At 41.3% G+C, this 20,363-nt stretch overlaps 1 protein-coding gene across 7 annotated transcripts in view; it reads left to right on the top strand.

Moving 5' to 3' along the window:
- The first annotated feature begins 353 nt into the window (after positions 1–353).
- PROX1 (prospero homeobox 1) overlaps positions 354–20,363 on the top strand; it is a 53,722-nt gene continuing 33,712 nt past the window's right edge. For 3 of the 7 annotated variants that reach the window (XM_057558797.1, XM_057558771.1, XM_057558800.1), the window contains exons 1-3: positions 354–790; positions 8,782–10,575; positions 17,531–17,636. In XM_057558797.1, the coding sequence (XP_057414780.1) occupies positions 8,849–10,575; positions 17,531–17,636 (1,833 nt within the window). In that variant the 5' untranslated portion in view covers positions 354–790; positions 8,782–8,848. The other 4 variants (XM_057558782.1, XM_057558791.1, XM_057558786.1 and 1 more) reach the window with 4 other exon arrangements.

Raw genomic sequence — 20,363 nt, 5'->3', positions numbered from 1 at the left:
GCGCTCGCGCGGTCGCCGGCTTTGCACAGCGCCCGCAGATGGCTCGCTCCGGCCCGGGCGCGGCGATCCGGTCGCCCCCAAGCAGTGGCTGCGCGCGGGTGAGGGGGGGTGGGGGCGGGGATGGAGGCGGGGGAGGGGAGCGCGGGGCCCCTCTCCCCTCCTCTCCTCCCAGCCCCTCACCCCCACCCCTTTTATATTTTTTTTCCTCCCAAGTTCTCTTGCCTCGCTATCCCCCCTTGAATCCGAAGGCGCCTCGCGATTGGGTGCTGGGGCCGGGTACGTCAGTCAGACTGTGACGTGCAGTCTTCCTGTTTCCTTCAGCTGTGTCTTAAAGTAAATCTTGTTGTGGAGCGGAGCCCTCAGCTGAGGGAGCGCTCTGAAATAATACACCATTGCAGCCGGGGAAAGCAGAGCGGCGCAAAAGAGCTCTCGCCGGGTCCGCCTGCTCCCTCTCCGCTTCGCCCCTCTTCTCTCCTCTCCTCTCTCCCCTCTTCTACTCTCTTCTCTTCTCTCCTCTCCTATTCTCCTCTCTCCTCCTCTCGCCTCTTCTCTTCCCCTCTCTCCTCTCTTCTTGTCTTCCCTCCTCTCCTCCTCTCCTCTCCCTGCCCACCCTCTCCTCTCTCTCCCCTCCTTCTCCTCGTCGGCCCGCTCGCGCGCTCCCGCACGGACTCACCGTCCCTTGTCCAATTATCATATTCATCACCCGCAAGATCTCACCGTGCGTGTGCGCGCGCGTGTTTTCCTCTCTCCGCCTGCAAAAAAGGCTCGGTCCCACTGCTCTCTGCACCGAGTAAGTATCTTCTCCCCCTCGCGAGTCCCCTCCCCTTTTCCAGAATCACTTGTACCGGCTTGTTCTTGAATGAGAAGAAAAGAAAAGAGACTCCCATTACTCATACTCGTGTAAACATCTTTCCACCCTCCCCAGGAGAAAATGGTGTTCTTTAAATGAATCATAATAAAATAGTGTCTAAACAGTTTCTAAGCAGAAGCCTCAGTGGAACTCAGCGCTCCGCTCCTCCCAGTTCCTACGAGTAAGTGATCCGCTTGGCTTTTCTTTCTTTCTCTTTCCTGCTGGTGGCTGGGGGGTGGTGTTGGCGAGGGGGGGGGAGGCTGATAGTGCTGGACTTGTCGCTGATCTTGTCACCTTTTGTGTACTGTTTCTGGAGGGTGAGGAGGCTTTTCCTTCCTTTCCTTCTTTCTCTTGCCCTCTCTTCTCAGGAGAGAGGACCGCGAGGGGGACCGGGTCGCTTTTTGTTCGTCTGGATCCCCGCTCTCCTCCCAGCCTCATCCTTCCCATCTCCCCCGGTGAAAACTCCTGGGCTAGTCCCCACGTCCTTGCTCTTTGTCCTGTTTATTATAGCTGCCTTTCTTCCAGGATCTTCCAATTTGCTTGTCATTTGCATACCTTTCACTTCTCCTTTTTAACCCCAGCAGAGGGCCAGGGAGTAGGGAGGAAGGGAGAGGGAGGAGGGGGGGGGGGGGGCGCTCTGTTACTTTCCTCTTAAAACGCTGTCGAAGCCGAAATGTTGAAATCAGGGTTGGAGCAATGGAGAGATGGTCCTGGGAAACGAGCACGGCGCCCCTCCCCTGTGCTCCCAGGACCCAGGGCTAGGTCAAGTTGAGTAGGGTAAGGTGGCACAGGGAGCCTCAGGGGTCCTGTGGTGGGAGGACTGGGGCCCAAGCGCGGCGGGAGGATGGAAGGATCGAGGTCCGGGTGGGGGCAGAGGATGCTCTTGGGCAGCGGATGTGCTCGCAGTCATCGCTGGCAGTCGACGTGGTTGGGCTGCTTCGATCTGATCTTGGTTCGTCTGGGTGGTACCTGAAATTTTGCCCCACTTCGGAGGACTGGAGAGGGAGGAGTGAAGAGGTGAGAGTGATTGTTACTGGGAGGAATAGTGAGGGGGCGGGAAGAGCTGCTATCTTGCCTGAACAGGCAAGGAGGGGGACGACGGGGGCAAGTTGGGGGGAGACATTACCCAAAGCCCAGTTTAGCAAATTCTTGGTTCTTCTGCTGTGCCCGCCGCTTACTCCTCCTGCTAAAACTGAACGTAGGTGGAGGGTATGGATTGGAGGGGCGAGGTGAGGGGGGCGGGGGGCGGGAGGGAGGTAAAGGGGGAGTAGCTTTGGAGAGAGACTCACAGGTCTCCCGCCACTTCTCAGCTTTTTTTCGGAAGTTGAGAGTCCTCCAGGCTGGCCGAGAGAAGAACTGGGAGGAGGGGTTGAGCGACAGTCTTAAATAGCCCAAGGAGGCAGGTTGGAGTGTGAAACTTCTGTTCTTGGCAATCCAGAACCCACTCCGCCTGGGGGGAAGGCTGGGAACTCACCTGCTTGTTTTTATTTTTCCCAGAAGGTCTGTGTTGTCTCCTTGAGCTTATAATAACAGTGCAAGCACAGGGTGGCCTGCTCTCAAAGTCAAGGCTAGAAGTCTCTTCTCTTTTTCTCACCCCCCACCCCTTCTCTCCCATCTATAACCTCCTTTACAAAAAAAAGAAAAAAATTATAATAATGTCCTTTCCTGGATTAGGTAGACAAAGGTCTATTAGCCGAGAGCTGCACCATGGGCAGGGCCTGACAGGTGTGTTATGTCAAGAAAGACAGGTGCAAATTTCCTCTGTGTCTGTGTGTGTCTGTACAGTTCCAGACCTCAGGGTGTGCTCCAGGGTTGCGGAGGTTTATGGGTTTATGGTTGCCTTGGTTAATAGGATTGTCCAGGCTAATGGGAACTGCGCTGTTGTTATGTTTTGAGCCCTGCCATGTGAGTTCTTTGGTTGGGGGTGGAGGACAAGTTGGTATGTGTTTGTTTATTTTTCTTAAGGATGTTGGCAGGCTGCTGCTGAGGCTGTGTCTCGGGCTCCTGTCTGCCAGGCAGCTGAAAGTACCCCCACTTCAGGCAGCAGGTGGAGGGAGATTGACTTTCCCTTTGCTTCCCTCTGGTTTACGCCTATTTCCCAGGTCTTTGGGGGCATTCGGGGGGAGGAGTGAGAGCGTCGTGTGTGTGTGTGTGTGTGTGTGTGTGTGTGTGTGTGTGTGTGTGTGTGTGTATGTTTTGGACATCCATGGGTGTTGTGTGTAACTGCCAAGAATACCAAAGTCAGTTTGAAAGTGTTATGTTTTTAAAGCTTATCTTCTTTAGCATGCTTTCTCTCTGCCCAGAAGGAATAGGTATGTGCATAAACTCTTTCAGGTCGTATGTTAAATACTCTCATAAAGTAGAATGAGCCTGTCATTGTACCAGACATGTGCCAGATGTCCTAGTTATTACTTTGATGGAGAAGGAAAATCTCAAGTATGTGAGAGGTAACTGTGCTTTTCTATTTGATGCAAGATGTAGGCAGTCAGTTCTCTGAAGTTTCTTGCAAGAACTTCTGAGCATTTTCAAAATGAAATGGGCTGTGGCTGGTGAAGAAGAAAAAGGGGAGTAATTTGGTTAACCTGTCCATGTGCTACAACATGGACCTGTTTCTGCAATAGTAAAATAGATGAAAGTAAGGACTGTGGCTTCATGTGTGAGGGAAACTATTGAGCATTCAGTGTAAGCACTGTATATGGATTCTCAAAATCTGACCTTTTAATTTTTTTTCTTTGAACAGGCTACTTCTTGAGTTGCATAGAAATAGATTAGATGGTGAATGGTTTTTGTTGGTTGGTTTGGTGGCTTGGGTGATCATCCTTGTTTCATGAAAATGAGATAATATGTGTCATTTATTCTTTTGACTTAAACACCCAAGTTCCTCCTAATACTTTCTTTGGATGCTTTTGAAGTTCTTTCATAACTAAAATGTCATCTATGGATATGTCATTTGCTTTATTTTTAATAAGGGTTATCTGTGCTTGGCACTTATTGATATTTTTATGTGTCCATTATGTAGAATTCTATTTAGTTTAATCACCAAGACCTTGTGGGGAAAAAGTCATGCATACCTAATATGCATCTTTGTTCTCACTTTATTCATTCCCTTGCATCTTTCCTCTATAAGTAGCACTTACAATCTTAAAACATAACCTAGCTGCCAGGCGTACTCTTTATTTGTTCAAAGTGAAATAGGCCTTTTTTCATGAATTTCTTAGAGGCATTGTTTTGCATTTGCAACTGTAAATATAAGGAATATTTAGGTTCAAGATTAACAAAAGATTATAAAATGTTACTGATTTTATAATATGAAGATGGATTGTGCATGATATATTATTACTGGGTTCTAATCAAGTATCTATATAAATTGGAAAGGACATATACATAAGGAATTTCTAAAACCTTATTGCCTGGTGTATTCGAAAGCTTCAAAGAACATTTAGAAAATTTCAATTCTCTTCAGAAAAAAATAAATGTAAGTGTTTCTTCTTGAAGTTATTTCTCACTCTCTTTTATTTACTAATTTGGTGAATTATTACTTTTTAATATTTTAGGCATGTCTCAGAAAATATTCTGTGTTCATCTTGCAGGTGAAAAATGTATGAAATTTTTGATAGAATGGAGGAATTTAAGATAAAATGGTTCTGATTTGAGATCTCTATTATCATAGGAAAATTTAAGCCTGATATAAGATTTTGACAATACAATGTTAGTTAATTTAAGTATTAACTAATGTCAAGTGGGTTCTTCACAATAAACATCAAAGGCTTTCTTAGCCTGATAGTGAGTAGAAACATCTCCAAAGGAAAAGTTGCTAATTAGCAGAAATGAACTCTTAAATACAGTGAAGGGGACAGCTTGGTAAGGGGCAGGGGTGAGGGAGTACCTAAATCAAATCATCTGATTTTCCCCCTTGAATTACTGATTTCCAGATGGATTTACCAGGTTCTTTGTTAGTGTTATTCCACTTGCAGTTTCATAACCGGCTTGACCCAAGTAGATCAGAGGCCCACCCAAAGGTTGTTTTCTAAAAGAAGTAAAGTGTAGGCTTGAGCAATTTCTTCAAATCATTTTATCAACAAAGACAGATAGTCTAAATAATCCAAGCAGGAAACCATGCCAACCTTCCCCTTCCCCTTCTCATGAAAGATTTGACTGAACTATTTGAGTAATAATCATAGTGATCACTTCTTTGTCTAGAATCTGGACTCCAGATCGAGGCAGAAAAGTTGCATCCCCTTCCCCAAATAACTTCTTTATTAAAGCAGAACACTTCACCGCTTTCTACTTCACACTGCAGTGTTCCTTTGAAATGCTTCCCTGAAAATTCTTTTCTACTAACATTGTCATCAGCTTCCTTAGGATTCTCCATGTTAAATTATCTGACATTCTTCAGATAATTCAGATTTTAATGAAGAATCTTTGGGAGTAGTTAAACTCCGACTTGATCATAGTTGAACGTTCTTATCTTTTTCTGGGGGGAATCTGCTAATGTTAAGATACCCTTCGTATAGGAATTATTCAAGTGTTTATGTAGTTAGATGCCAAGTGGTACAACACAATATTTAATAATAAAAATACTCTATGTAGATTTTCATATTAATTACAGAGGAGTTTACAGGAATAGAATATGTGTATCCAATCGATAATACATTTGGGTTCAAATGCTACGTCAGTATTTTTCTGCATACTTGCTGATATTGATGTCCACCAGTGCTGATCAAAAGGTTCATATTGCTGGGTTAAACTCAAAATTAATATAAAAATTAAAATATGAGAATCAATAATAATTGTAGTTGAAACATATGGCTTAGTACATATATTGAGAAATAAAGGAATTTTTTAAAATCCTAATGGACAGGATGATATCAGTGATAAATTAATTCCATAGCATTCTCTAAATTCTGAATTGGGAAATCATGGAAGCACCTTTGAAAATGTTTTCAAGTGATTTAATTTACATTATAGTCATTTAACAATGCATTTTCTTATGTGGCAAAATATTCATATATATATATATATCATCTTGTTTGTGAAACATGATGCTAATAAAGTTCTACAGTCAACCAGTTATAATTATTTAATCTTGCCTATAACCTTCATGGGTTATAATCCCAATGTGTATGACTACTATACCTTTATTTCTGAGTTTAGGTCAAAGCTACACATAGAGATCTATTTATTCACGCCTACTAATATCATGCCTTGTCTTGCTGGATTATATAATTTTTCCTAGTTTTCTCATTTGTTTTGTCCTGATTGTTATGTCTCAGCTGTACATTTTACAAAAAGACTTAAAAGCATTTAAATTTTCTTAGCCCCAAACAGAAACAAATCATTATTTAATCCAAGAATGCTGACCAGTTGAGAGAAAATTGCAAAACTCAGTTTCATTTGGTGAATTTGAAAGAAGTTACAGGACATTTTCTTCTTAAAAGACCCAACAAGCACGTTTAATTAACATGTATTCTCCACTGAAGATGAGAATATGATTTCTTTCTACCTTAGGAAGAGCACAGCCTTCCCCTTGGCTCAGGCACGAGGTAGGGATACAGCTGTTGATACCTAGGCTAGATGAGAGGAAGTGCAGTTGACGCAGAAGTAAATGGCAGCTGGGAAGGGAAGGATGGCTGGGGATGACCTTGTGCTCATCCCTTACACCAGAGTGTTGTTTCTGAGCCTCTGTTGCAGAGATGCTCTTCCTGTAGCAAGGATGGGTAGGGGGAAAACCCAGATTGGATGTTAAGAGGAACAGGGGAAGAAAATACTGCAGAAAGTTTGTTCAACATTTTGATTGGTGATCTGTGTGCTTTTCAGGTGATATTAAATAGAAAATGATTTGCACCCAAAAAGACAAGAGGTAAAAATTTTAAAGAATGGCAATAAACTCTATTTTTGAAAAGCTAATCTACACACACAAAGTCCTCCTCGCAAAGACATCCCACCTCAATATGCAAGTCTTTCTGAGCTTTAAAATAATTCATCTTTTTTCTTGTTTGTCTCCATCTCCCCTTTTTTCTTTCTCTCACCTGACAGCTGCACCTGATTTATCAGATCTAACATGTTAGTGAAATATTTGCCCTTGCATTTTTGTGTTCCTGAAACCAATTTCATTTATTAATGTGTGAGGGGTCACAATCATCTTGAATTCAATTTTGAACCCTATATATTGGAGTTATCAAGATCTGTTTCCATTCCAAGTTCAGAAAATTTTATCCTGAGGCACACAAAAAAGTATTTTACCCTCAAGCATCCAAAAAAGCATCATGTTGCTTTCTTGACACTCTGATACAGCCTTTATTTAAATGTTGTATCTTCATATAAAAACTGAGAACAAGGGCTACATGATGAAATCTTTGTCGCTTAAAAAAATACACATGGCCATCTAAGCATTGAGCATTTTCTTGATTTTTACAGGTTATTTCATGCTGAAATTATGCCTATTTGCATGGATAGTCATTCTTTAAAACTAGCCACAGATGCAGTCCTAGGGAGCACGTAGATGTTTTTACAGGTGAACCGAAAGAGATGGGAGCTGTTCCAAACACTCTGCACGCTGCCTTTGGCAATAGACCCTGTTATTGTGAAGATGTGCTCTGTTAAGCAAACGTGAAGTTTAATATTAGATAAACCCTGTGTGAAAAAAATATTTTCATTTTCTTCATAAAACGTTCATTGTAAGCAAAAAGATGCATTTATACAAAATTTGGGGTTAGCATCACTGGTTAACGTCACAAAACATGTCAAGTGCCTTTTATAAAATGCAAGTGCCTTTTTATATTGTGTTCCCAAGATACAATGGAAGTTCATATGCAGAGACGGTATTTCCCTTTCTCACATATTTAATTGATGTTATTTTCTTTCTTCTTTATATATCTTCCTTCAGCCTTTTTCTTCCCCCTGTGTTTTTTTGATCCTTTAACTTGGCACAAAAAATAAGATTCACAAATGGTGTATGTTAAAGAGCTTCTTTAGGCATTTGAAGTATTATTTTGGCAGATTATAGAAAAACAACTAGCACTGAAGATGTTATTTATCTTTGCCTAACTCAATTTATTGTTCCACATATTGATTTCTAAAATGTGACAATGTCCTTCTTCTGCACTGAGTCCAACTTTATAATAATTGAAGTCATCAAAACGACATCATGAACATTTATAAATATTCTCATACTTACATTAAAATCCAGCAACAGATACCGTCTTCAAATGTGATTTTAGTAATAAAGAGCGCATATCTGTGCAAAGTAAGCAGACTTGTAAAATGAGTATTTGTGCACTTATTTCCATGCTAAATTGGCCATTTATGTTGGAAAGGTGCTGATAGGAGTGTTCTCCTCCCCATTTCACATATGACAAAAACGTTTTAAAATTCAGTAATAAAGGGGTGTGTGTGAAATATTTGCATTTTTAGAGTCCTTTTTCCCCCTTAATAGCGTTAAAGCCACAATAATTTTATTGCAGAAATGGAATTTTTCATCCAAATTTCACGCATCCTCAACATTTAACCTTATTTCTTAAGTATAGACCACTTTTATCTTCTTTTGTAATACGCATCTCAATGCCCCAAATTTAATCAATCGGTTGTCAGAGGCTGTGTTCTTATAATCTACTGTTTCTTCTGAAGGTAAACAGTATCATTTTAGGCATTTGTGAAAGAGAATCATATTACTGGTGCTTAAGCAGTTTTTGCTTTTTTTTTTTTTTTTTTTTTTTTTTTTTTTTTTTTTAATCTTAATCCATCTTAAACCAGTGGAGCAGAAATATTTAAAAATGTTTCATTGCAAGCAGAGTGCATAATAAATTGCAATAATTGTAACATGCCATAAATCCCAGAGCCTGTGCATTTTGCATTTGATTCAGGATTGAGGTCAGGAAATTTGGAGAAATTTAAAGAAAATGATTCATCAGTCCTTTTGTTCTGTTGGCCAGGGTCCCAGGATTCTTGAGCTGTGCCCAGCTGACGAGCTTTTGAAGATGGCACAATAACTGTCCAGTGATGCCTGACCATGACAGCACAGCCCTCTTAAGCCGGCAAACCAAGAGGAGAAGAGTTGACATTGGAGTGAAAAGGACGGTAGGGACAGCATCTGCATTTTTTGCTAAGGCAAGAGCAACGTTTTTTAGTGCCATGAATCCCCAAGGTTCCGAGCAGGATGTTGAGTATTCAGTGGTGCAGCATGCAGATGGGGAAAAGTCAAATGTACTCCGCAAGCTGCTGAAGAGGGCGAACTCATATGAAGATGCCATGATGCCTTTTCCAGGAGCAACCATCATTTCCCAGCTGTTGAAAAATAACATGAACAAAAATGGTGGCACGGAGCCCAGTTTCCAAGCCAGCGGTCTCTCTAGTACAGGCTCCGAAGTACATCAGGAGGATATATGCAGCAACTCTTCAAGAGACAGCCCCCCAGAGTGTCTTTCCCCTTTTGGCAGGCCTACTATGAGCCAGTTTGATATGGATCGCTTATGTGACGAGCACCTGAGAGCAAAGCGCGCCCGGGTTGAGAATATAATCCGGGGTATGAGCCATTCCCCCAGTGTGGCATTACGGGGCAATGACAATGAAAGAGATATGGCCCCGCAGTCTGTGAGTCCCCGAGAAAGTTACCGAGAAAACAAACGCAAGCAGAAGCTGCCCCAGCAGCAGCAACAGAGTTTCCAGCAGCTGGTTTCAGCCCGCAAAGAACAGAAGCGAGAGGAGCGCCGACAGCTGAAACAGCAGCTGGAAGACATGCAGAAACAGCTGCGCCAGCTGCAGGAAAAGTTCTACCAGATCTATGACAGCACTGATTCTGAAAATGATGAAGATGGTAACCTGTCTGAAGACAGCATGCGCTCGGAGATCCTGGATGCCAGGGCCCAGGACTCCGTGGGGAGGTCAGACAATGAGATGTGCGAGCTGGACCCGGGGCAGTTCATCGACCGAGCCCGGGCCCTGATCCGGGAGCAGGAAATGGCCGAAAACAAGCCGAAGCGAGAAGGCAACAACAAAGAAAGAGACCACGGGCCAAACTCCTTACAACCCGAAGGCAAACATTTGGCCGAGACCTTGAAACAGGAACTGAACACTGCCATGTCGCAAGTTGTGGACACTGTGGTCAAAGTCTTCTCGGCCAAACCCTCTCGCCAGGTTCCTCAGGTCTTCCCGCCGCTCCAGATCCCCCAGGCCAGATTTGCAGTCAACGGGGAGAACCACAATTTCCACACCGCCAACCAGCGCCTGCAGTGCTTTGGCGACGTCATCATTCCGAACCCCCTGGACACCTTTGGCAATGTGCAGATGCCCAGTTCCACAGACCAGACAGAAGCACTGCCCCTGGTGGTCCGCAAAAACTCATCTGACCAGTCTGCCTCCGGCCCCCCAGCCGGCGGTCACCACCAGCCCCTGCACCAGTCGCCTCTGTCGGCCACCGCAGGCTTTACCACGTCCACCTTCCGCCACCCCTTTCCCCTCCCCTTGATGGCCTACCCGTTTCAGAGTCCATTAGGTGCTCCCTCTGGCTCCTTCTCGGGAAAAGACAGAGCCTCTCCTGAATCCTTAGACTTAACTAGGGAGACCACGAGTCTGAGGACCAAGATGTCATCCCACCACCTGAGCCACCATCCTTGTTCACCAGCACATCCACCCAGCACCGCAGAAGGGCTCTCCTTGTCTCTCATCAAATCCGAGTGTGGCGATCTTCAAGACATGTCCGAAATCTCACCTTATTCGGGAAGTGCAATATCCTTTCATTTGCCCCCCAAGGAAAACAAGCCCAAACCAAAAAGGCTGCCCAGAAGGTCAGGTTTACACATTATTTAGAATGATGTAGATTACTATCTTCTTAAGAATGCAGTCTTTCCTCTTCTTCAGAGTAATAGGCTTTTATCAGCACGCGTGTGGCACTTCTGGTTGCACAAAAGCTTCACAGGAAACCGACATTTTTGTAACTTTCACAAGTTGTTAATTGCCCCAAAGTGGTAGTATTTAAATTGTACTTTTGCAACAGTGTTTTTTCTGCTGTTTCTTCCCGTATTATCTTCTTATCCTTTTTTTTTTCCCCAAGAGTAGATTTAAAGGTGGAAAAAAAAAAAAAGATCTCATTGTAATATTGAATTCTATTAGATTTTATTTTAACGTAGTAAGTTTCATAGCAGAGTAAAGAGAGAAAAATCAGTTTTCAGATCCCTAAGACTCCATAAGAAGAATTCTCCCTTTGGCTATCTATAAGGCTCCTGGTCCATTTAAAGAAGGCCTGATTAAATCTTATGAGGAACAGTCTACTGATGGGAGGCTGCAGTGGGAGAAAGATGGTTGTGGATAGGGAGTTAGAGTCTCTCCTTATTCTTTAAGTGAGGTGTGGTTTTTTGTTTGTTTGTTTGTTTTAAAGGAAATATACAGGTACTGATTTATTCAGACGGTATCCATCTCTCTCCCGTTCACCCAAGGTCTGTTCTTTGGGTCTGGTGCAGCTGCCTCTATGCATGATTAACCTCTGTTCAGCCATACACAGAAATCTTTTGTCCTAACATACACAAAGCAAATTATTTTGGAAAGCGAGAGAGCACAATTAAATATAAAACTCAGCCGTATTCGACTTTAAAAATGCCTCTTTTTATGTCTCTTTTATATTTTGAACCTGCCTTTTATGTAGAGATGCCAGTTATATTTTTTTATTAGACCTGTCCTGAACTCTAGCTATTTTTAACTCCCGATTCTTTTCTCTGTAAATTGGTCCTTTCAGTAAATTTTTAAAAATCTTGTGATTGTTGATGTTTTGGGGGAGTAGAATAGTAGCATTTGGGGGCAAGTAGAGACATATTTCTTTTATATAAATTGCCAGATGGCTATAAAATTTAGCAATTAAGTTGGCTGTTGCTAAATTGAGGGTTTTGAGCAATTGTCTTGATGACTAGAGATTGACATTTTCATATCTAACCCTACTCCAGAGGCTGCCATGTAAGTGCAAAGTCCCAGCTATGGTGGAAATGTGTTTTCCTTGATATGAAGGTCATCCTTCCAGCCAACTCAGGATAACAGTGAAGATTTCTGATAAGGTGAATGTGAGCCACAAGTATGAGACACACTTGGGCAGTTAAGCATAGAGTCTCTTTCCATAGAGAGGAAGAAGAGAATAATGTCTTGAGAGAAAGATTTGAGGACTTAAGATGTAAATAGAAATCGAGTCTTGGTTTGGTTGCTGATTTAACTTCTAACTTTCAGAGATCTAAAGTTTAATCCACCAGTCATGAATCAAAGCTGCGCAAGGCACCATACCTTACACATCGTAAGCAGGCAATAAACATTGGTCAAATTGGAATATAGCTGTTGGTGATGAGAAAGGCAAAGTACATAGACACAGACCTTGAATGGTTTTTTTTTCACCCTCTGCAGGAGAGCATCTTCTGGGGTTCATACCAGGCTCATGTCCAGGGCTAGACCCCATTGCTCCTCAGAGATCCCTTACTTCATTTTGAAGCCAGTTGTAGTGATGGTGGGTTGTTTCTCTCTCTTTCTCTCACTTGTGCGCGTGTGCGCTCACACACACACACACACACACACAGGAAAGGGACGTGCCCATTTGGATGAATATTTGAAGCCAGGTTTCAAAGTCTTATAAGGCCATACTAAACTCTTTAACTCAAGATTCCAGTTTCTGGTTTTTTTTTTTTTTTTACTTAGACTTGTCACCGTATCCAGATAATTATGCCTGTGCTTTTTTTTTTTTTTTTTTTTTAATAAGTTGGGTCTTCTAAGAAAAAAATCTTTAGATTGCTCTAAGTGTTGGCTATGCTCACTGTCTCACCCTCTCTAAATCCCCTGAGGAATTTTGAGGATTTGAATAGAAAGAACTTCCTTTTCTTTCAATACATATCAAAGACTTTAAAGAGAATTTATTTGCTTCTTCTTCAGAGGAATAACTTCCCCTCTCTCTTACCATAGAAGATTCTGCTCAACAGCGACGGTTTGGAAACACCTGCGTTCATATGAAATGTTAGTTGCTTACACCTGGAGTTGTTTATTTTGTGTAGCTAAATAATTTTGGCCTCTTGCTGCAATGAATGGTTACATTTCCCACATGCTGGCCTTCCAGCCTCTGTTTCTTTCTCTTTTCCCTTCTATGATCTCGCCCTTTTAGCCATTTATCTCTTTGCTATATTGTTTCTCAGGAAGAAGATAGGCAAGCATCCTTTTCTAGAGTTCACACAGCTCTGAAGCCAGTGAGTATCTGAGTGTTTGTTGAGAGGCTGGGTCTGCTTTTCTCTTGTCTCCATCCTTGTACGGCGATGAGTTCTCCCCTTGACTTACCTAATGGTGTGTAGGCAAAATTCTCAAGCTTTTAGTTTAAAGAAATCTCTGGGAACCACAGCAAGTCATCTTACTTCAGTTTAGGTAGACAAGGCCATATGTGAACCTGTTATGCAGTTACTCTTAGAAAAGATCAATAGAAATGAGGAGAAATGGGATGAAATGGTACCTTCATGATTGTCATTATTGTTTTTATTTTTAGTCCATGGCTTTCCAAACTGTAATGAATAACTGAATTCTTAAGGAACAATTCTTTCCCACCCCAAAAGGCATCATCTGTTTCCCTGAACAAAGTAGCCAAGATAAGAACTATTAAGAACACCAGCTTATCGGATAAATCCATTCTGAGTCCAGCACATTAGGCATATATGTTCTACGTAATAGAGCACACTACCTTGTTATCCCTTCTAATAGAAAGGAACTAGTGAGTGTGTGTGCATGGTAAAGTGAACGTCAGTGCACCTGCACCAAAAGGTCGCGTCTTGGATATTAAAAATGTGTTCAGTATCTTTGCAAATGAATCTATTTAATCAAATATTGAATTTTATTCAAATTCCAAAAGAAACAGCCAGCCAATTGTTTTTTCTCCTGATGTGCCTTGTCATTCATGCTCTTTGCATCGCAAGAAAAATAGCCTTGTTCGGGCCTCAAACATTTGCATGCACCCAATTAAAGCACAAGAGCGGTGTTCTAAGCACTTAAGACATGCAAGGGAAGAAACTGAACCTCTTCTCCGTGACAGTCAGCTTTCCCTGTTCTACTTTTAGGGAGAAGGTTAAAAAAATATGTGAAGTTCAAAAAGGAAAACGATTTAATAATTTGAAACTAAAATCCATCTAGAAAACCTGAATTAACAATGAATTTCTAAAATGTGAATTAATCCATAGAAGTTGATCTTTTACATTTTTGGAAGTGGTGCGGGGCCATAGGAATTCTGTTAGGTGTATTAGCTGTAGGGAAACATGTATATTAAAGATTGGAAGACTCTGGATTCCCCTTCTCCCTCCCCCCAATTATGGACTAAGTAAATTTAAAAAAAATATATCCATAAACTACACATCCCATCGATTATGTTAAACTTCTTTGTGGAGCAACAACTTGCTCTATCCCTTTTATTAAATGTGAGAGTTTAGATCTTTTCTCCCCTTTTAAGGATCCTAAGGGGGGAAAGCTAGAAACATAGCAAATCAGAGCTTAAGGAGCAAGCTAAAAGTCTCCGGGTTTCAAAGCGTTTTAGAAATTGTAAGCAAGTGGTCCCGATCCATTTGGTTGGAACTGCAGCATGTAAAACCTCTAGCCACAATTCAGGGTTCAGTTGGAAAAAAAGAATTTTCTTCCTGCAGCCTTCACAACCTATTATTCTCCCATTTGCCTTTTTGCTGCCTCTGCTGCTTCTCCCGCGGCTGCTGTTTAGGTGAAGTTATATTGTGCTTGGTAAACAGACAACACTTAAATTCTCAGGTTGTTTGAACACCATTTTAGGTTCAGCTGCAGTACCCTACTTCTCTGATCTTTTATATTCCCGAGCAGATGTCTTTCATTAATTTATGGATTTATCATCTTTTTTTCTCTTTTTCTTTTCCTTTCCTTTTTTTTTTTTTTTTTTTTTTTTACACCTGGCAGCTGTCTCAAGTTTCAGCAGTTATTGTCTATTTTGCATTATACATAGAATTGAATGTCATCTGTCTTCACAAAGCTATGGCTAAGAGAATTGAGGCAAAGCCACATGAGCTGCCGGGACAGATCTTGTTTGCGTTCCATCCCCCCTCTCCCCACCCCCCTTTACCTCCTTAATATTTATTTGTGCTCATTTTCTTTCCTGGCCTTGAATGGAGCTTAGCTCGTGTTCAGTACAGCTGTATGTTTACTGAATCTATTCCGTCATGAGTCATTGTGCGTGTGTAAGTATCCTGGAAACAGCTAGTGCTTTCTTGGAAGAACAGTTGCTTTTCAGCACAAGCACTTAAAAGGGAAATTAACCAATTGGTCAGTTCAGATTTATTTTGAAGAGAAAAAAAAAGGATTATCTAACTGTTGGCTTTTAAATCGTTCATTAGTTATTTTTAATAGTTTATTAGAAACATATATTTTATGGGAATTTTATCTTAATTACACGATGAGCAAGAAATAAAGATGTATTCTGTGTTTCATTTCCACTGATTGATTCAAAGTATTTCCAACAGGAAGCATTTTAAAGCAAAAAAACGGACTTGAGAAATTCAAATGAGGATGATTTTTTTTTCATGAAATAAAAAGCCTCTAAATCCCAACCAAAATACGATGGATGCTTTGCTCTGTTTTTTTAAATAAAAAAGACGAAAACATCTTAGCATAATTTAAAGACACTGAAAGCTTCAGGAAGTTTTGGTGGCTCAATAACTGAGAACCACAGCAAAACAATTCGTTTTGTATGAGACCAAATTTGAAAAGGTTTGGAACTTTTCCCTGCTAATAATTAATTGTACTAGGTTGTTTGGAGGTAGCCTTCTGAAAGAACAGATTAGAACCCAGATCTGAGGATGTTTGTCAAAGTTTGGACTTGCCTAAAACTCTTATCACGAGGCAATAGGAGACAGCTTGCAACTATTATTTCACTTATCCATTTGGACAGATGGTCCTGAAGGGTGCCGGGCTACTTTAGTCCCCTGTCTCAGTCTAATGGAGGTTACTGGAGGGCCTTTCAGCCCTTTCCTTGGCACAAGAAGTATGTCAGTCATAAATTATCGTCTTTGTAATCATTAAGGATCTCAAACAAAAACACAAGTTCAGTTAAACTGCTTTGGCTTACAGATAAAACATCAAGATTTCTTTCTTCAGTGTTTATTTTCAGTGAAAACAAAAGGCTCAATATTTAACTTTTCAATTTACAAACTAAGGTGATCTTTTTCAAATTGCGTGATATTAACGGGAATGCTAATTGATCAAATTCTCAGCAGAATATTTGGTTAAACCCCCTGTTATAAGTAGTCAAGAACTTACCAATATTAATTCGATTATGCTTCTCTAGGAACTTTCTGGTTTCCCTCTGTTCCCAAGATTGGTCATGCTGTACTTGATGGTGGTAATTTAGAAACTTTCACCTTTCCTAAATATCTGTGTTTATTTGACCTTGCTTCATACGGTGTGAAATTTTTGTTGGGTTTGTTAGCCAAGTGTGTGTGTGTGTGTGCTTATGTGTGTGTGTGTGTGTGTGCGCGCACACCCACACGTGCATATTTTCTTTTCTTTTTTTCCCTTATTTTTTCCCAGACTCTCTTTTAAGAGAAAATCCTTAGAGAAGCTTCTAGGAAGGACCCTTAATTGACCTTGTGGGGGACCACATTGATTTTCTCCACGTGCATCTTCATTTCTGATAAATTATAAAGCCATTAATTTGCTGAGGAAATGGCAGGGCCAGGCTGCGGCACAGATGTGACCAGAGCCATCCCAGCTCCGAGTCTGCTGAGGAGTGCCAAGAATCTGGGGGAGAATCAGGAAGCCTGGATTGTTATGGTTAGGCTCACATTCTCTTGGGAACTGTTTTAGTTGCTGTTTACAGATCTAAAAGGTAATGATGTTTCCAGATAAATAGACCTTCTTATTTTGGGTAAGTGGCCATTTATTGATCTGCTAACCCACATTTATTGATTTGTTAGCTCCAACCACTGTGCCACTCTCAAAGGAGTTAACTATAAATCCAGGAGAGGCAAATTGTATTTGGTTTTGGATCGTTGCTCTAACAAAAGCGACACCCCCTCCCTGTTCTCTCGGTGCCCAAACTACCCCTCCCAAGTTTTAGCTGTTATTGAAAAGGAAACAATTAAAAGGATATTATAATAATAAGACAGGAAGAAAGTGAGTCAAGATGCTCCATTATATTAGCGCTGAAAGGTAGAATGTGAAGCTTGCCTAACAGTGTTCAAAATAATGCATTTTATATTTTCATGTACATTAGTATAATAATTGGATGTCACCTGCAGAGAGCAGACAGAACAAACAGAACTGTAATTGTGAAGAAGGAAAAAAACTCTCATGATAAGAGTTGTGCAGTACCTGTTGGGTGCATTTGTCTCCTTAGCAACAAGTGAACGTATAGATAGCATAAGGACCTCAAACAGGGGGAATGTTTTGCCATCCTCACCGTGAAGTCTCCAGGATTCCGCAACTAAATTGTGCATCTTCACCATTATATTTGGCAATTTCTGACCGGCAGTGGTCATTCTGAGCAGGCAGCAGCAAGTTAGTGATGGATTCCATGGCCAGCGCCATTTATCTTCCAGAATTCCTATGGCTTCTGGGTGGGCCTCCAGATTCCTGGGTGGGGGGGGGGGGGGGTGTGGAGGGGGAAGGGAGGGATGGTAGGTGCTTGTGTTTCAAGAAATTGTTTCCTTAACCAATTGCATCCTACATGCAGGAAGGATTGTCACCCAATCACTTGAAAAAAGCAAAGCTCATGTTCTTTTACACCCGTTATCCCAGCTCCAACATGCTGAAAACCTACTTCTCTGATGTAAAGGTAAGGACATCTTTCGTTATTAATGTTTTCAATTTCTGTGCATGAGGTAGTGATTTGAACTCTTGGAAGTTAATGGAGATGAGTGTGGAGTTGGTTGGTGAATACACCTACGTTGTAATTGATTTAATGCATTTGTCCTTTGGTCTAAGGCTTTGCCAAGCAAAGAGGAGACTCCTTGTGTGTTAAGACCAAAGGACTGGGTGCACAGATTTTCATTCTAGTCCGGGAAACTTAACCTCTGTCTTTATATGTCTTAACTCCTTGGGAGAAATTTCAGTTGGTCCTGGAGGGATGTGCTTTAGAGAATTTTATTTTCCTCCCCTCAGCCACAGTAAACTGTTTCTGTTTTTGTTTCTGTTAGTTTCCCCATATTTGTGCTTAGGAAAGCAAACACTAGCACCTCTTTTTCCCCCTGTCGAAAGGAGCGTACATTGAAATTCTCTCTGCAGTAGCTGCTTAAAAACAAAAGTGATGATTGTCTCTTATTTACAACTTAATTTGTTGTTGATGTAGAGTACACTGAGCATAAGGAGAATGAATAAAGTGACAGATTCAGGACACATTATTCAAATGAGGATATGAAAGCTGTCGGCCTACAGCTGCAGCCTCCCTCATTCTACAGAATATGGGGACCTCCTGGTTCTGCGTGTGTGTGTGTGTGTATGCGTCTGTGTCTATGTGTGGGTTTTAAGTAATTATTTGCAACAACTTGATGTTGTGTTAATCATCTGTAACTTTTTAAAACATAGATTGGGTTTTGATGATGATAATGACACACATGGTATCATTATCCAACGAACTCGATAAACATTACATTAGCCGAGATTAGTTTATTAAGGCTGGGTGCTCTTCCCCCCACCCTCTCCTGCCCACCCCCGTGTGTACAAGTTCTTATTTCTGCCACGGGGAACCCACGAGCTGCCAAAATGTGCTCCTTCCTCCACGGCTCCCCTCTCTCTGCAGTGGGTTTTGTGCCCAATGCCTGAGTTGTTTCATTGGCCCCTTTCGCAGGCCGACCCATTTCAGTCTTGCCTTCACTGATGTTTTACTTGGCCTTGTAAGAAAAGTTCTGTTTTCCCTCCTGTTTGCTTTTAAATTGTGTAGCAACTTCAGCCTTTTATCTCTCTCCTTCCCTGGCTGAGCTCCTTAAGGAAGGCATGTTTCCTCCTCCTTCAGTGCCAGCAAACTGGGCAGGATGGGAAGGCAGAGAGAGGCAGTTACTTAAACAGCTGGATAAGAATCATTAAGCACAACAGGGTTGGACCTTGTGGGGGACCATCTGAAACTGACAAACTGAAGGGCATTTGTCGATTGGTTGAGGACCAACCAGCTTCTAGAGACTAGTTCTTCTTCCAGGGCATCCTCCCGACACTTTAGTTCTAGGAAGGGGACATGGAGGAGAGGGAGAAAATTATTTTGTGTGTGTGTGTGTGTGTGTGTGTGTGTGTGTGTAGATGTCCATGTTACCTCCTTCCCTCCTCTTGGTGCTGTGATCTGCAGTGTTGTGATATAATGATAACAACACCTTATATTATCTATAATATAATATCCTTTCATTCAGGAGGCCAAAGAGCTTTACAAACTGCATAGATAGGGATCACTCATCTACCACTGACATGCAGACACCTGGAGGGTGGAAAGTAGCAGCCATTCTGAGCCAGCAACACTATCCAATAGTAGATGTAAATATTAGAAGCATTCATGTTTTTGCACACGTGTGGCGGTGGGGAAGGGGAAGGGTGGGGGAGATTGTGGATTTGTAGCTTTAGAAATACCGGGCACTGTAAACCAACAAGAAATTGTTCCCATTCCTTTAGAATACATCTAGTAATTCAGCTTTGCAAATAATCACTCACTCTATGTAAATAACAATTAAATACCTGGGTGACTATTTCATTTAAAAAAGCATTAATATTCAGATTATAGATTCCATCCATATTCTATCCATACTGGGAAAGAAGGCTGTTAGAGTGTACGTGAGTCTGGTTAACTCCCAATTATCCACTCTAATGGAGGGGAAACAGTAGGGCATATAATGCAAAGCAGAAAATCACCGAAGGACATTCCTCTTTTATTTTTGGAATGAATTATACATTTTTAACTTTCTTAATTGTGTTTTTTGGCTAGTAATAAATGAATTTATATTCCCTGAGCTTACACTAATGATAGTGGAAAGTCATGCATAGAAAGGGAAGGATAGTCCAGGCAAGGTGTTCCAGAAACTTTCTAGGAAGCAATGGCAGAGCATTCTTGGATGTCTTTAATATTAAGGAAAATCCGGAATTTGAATGTTGACAATGCATATACTCATGCATATGTATGTTATGTTATATATATATATGTAGTGTGTATGTATGTATATATATATATATATATATATATACACATATCTCTATCTAGATATAGATATATAAATGTGGATACTTATTTGCAAGGCTGAAATAACTATATAGATATACGATCCAAAATTTTATCTCAGTCCGGATTCAAGAAACCACAGAATTGAGAAGTCCCTAGAAATTGGAGAAGAGACCTTAGCGTTTTATCAGAAATGAAACCCTGCATCATATATCTTGAAAAGGACATATTCTTGTGACTCTGGACCAAGTAATACTTGTCGCAATGATACAAGCATATACTTTGTGCTTGTGGCCACATATATGAAGAGAAAATTCCTAATTCTAGCAAAATGTCCCTTTCTGAATCACAGAGTCACTTCATTTCAAA

The sequence above is a fragment of the Balaenoptera acutorostrata genome, chromosome 1 (assembly GCF_949987535.1).
Source record: "Balaenoptera acutorostrata chromosome 1, mBalAcu1.1, whole genome shotgun sequence".
NCBI lineage: Eukaryota > Metazoa > Chordata > Mammalia > Artiodactyla > Balaenopteridae > Balaenoptera > Balaenoptera acutorostrata.
This window is presented reverse-complemented; position numbering and strand designations above follow the sequence as displayed.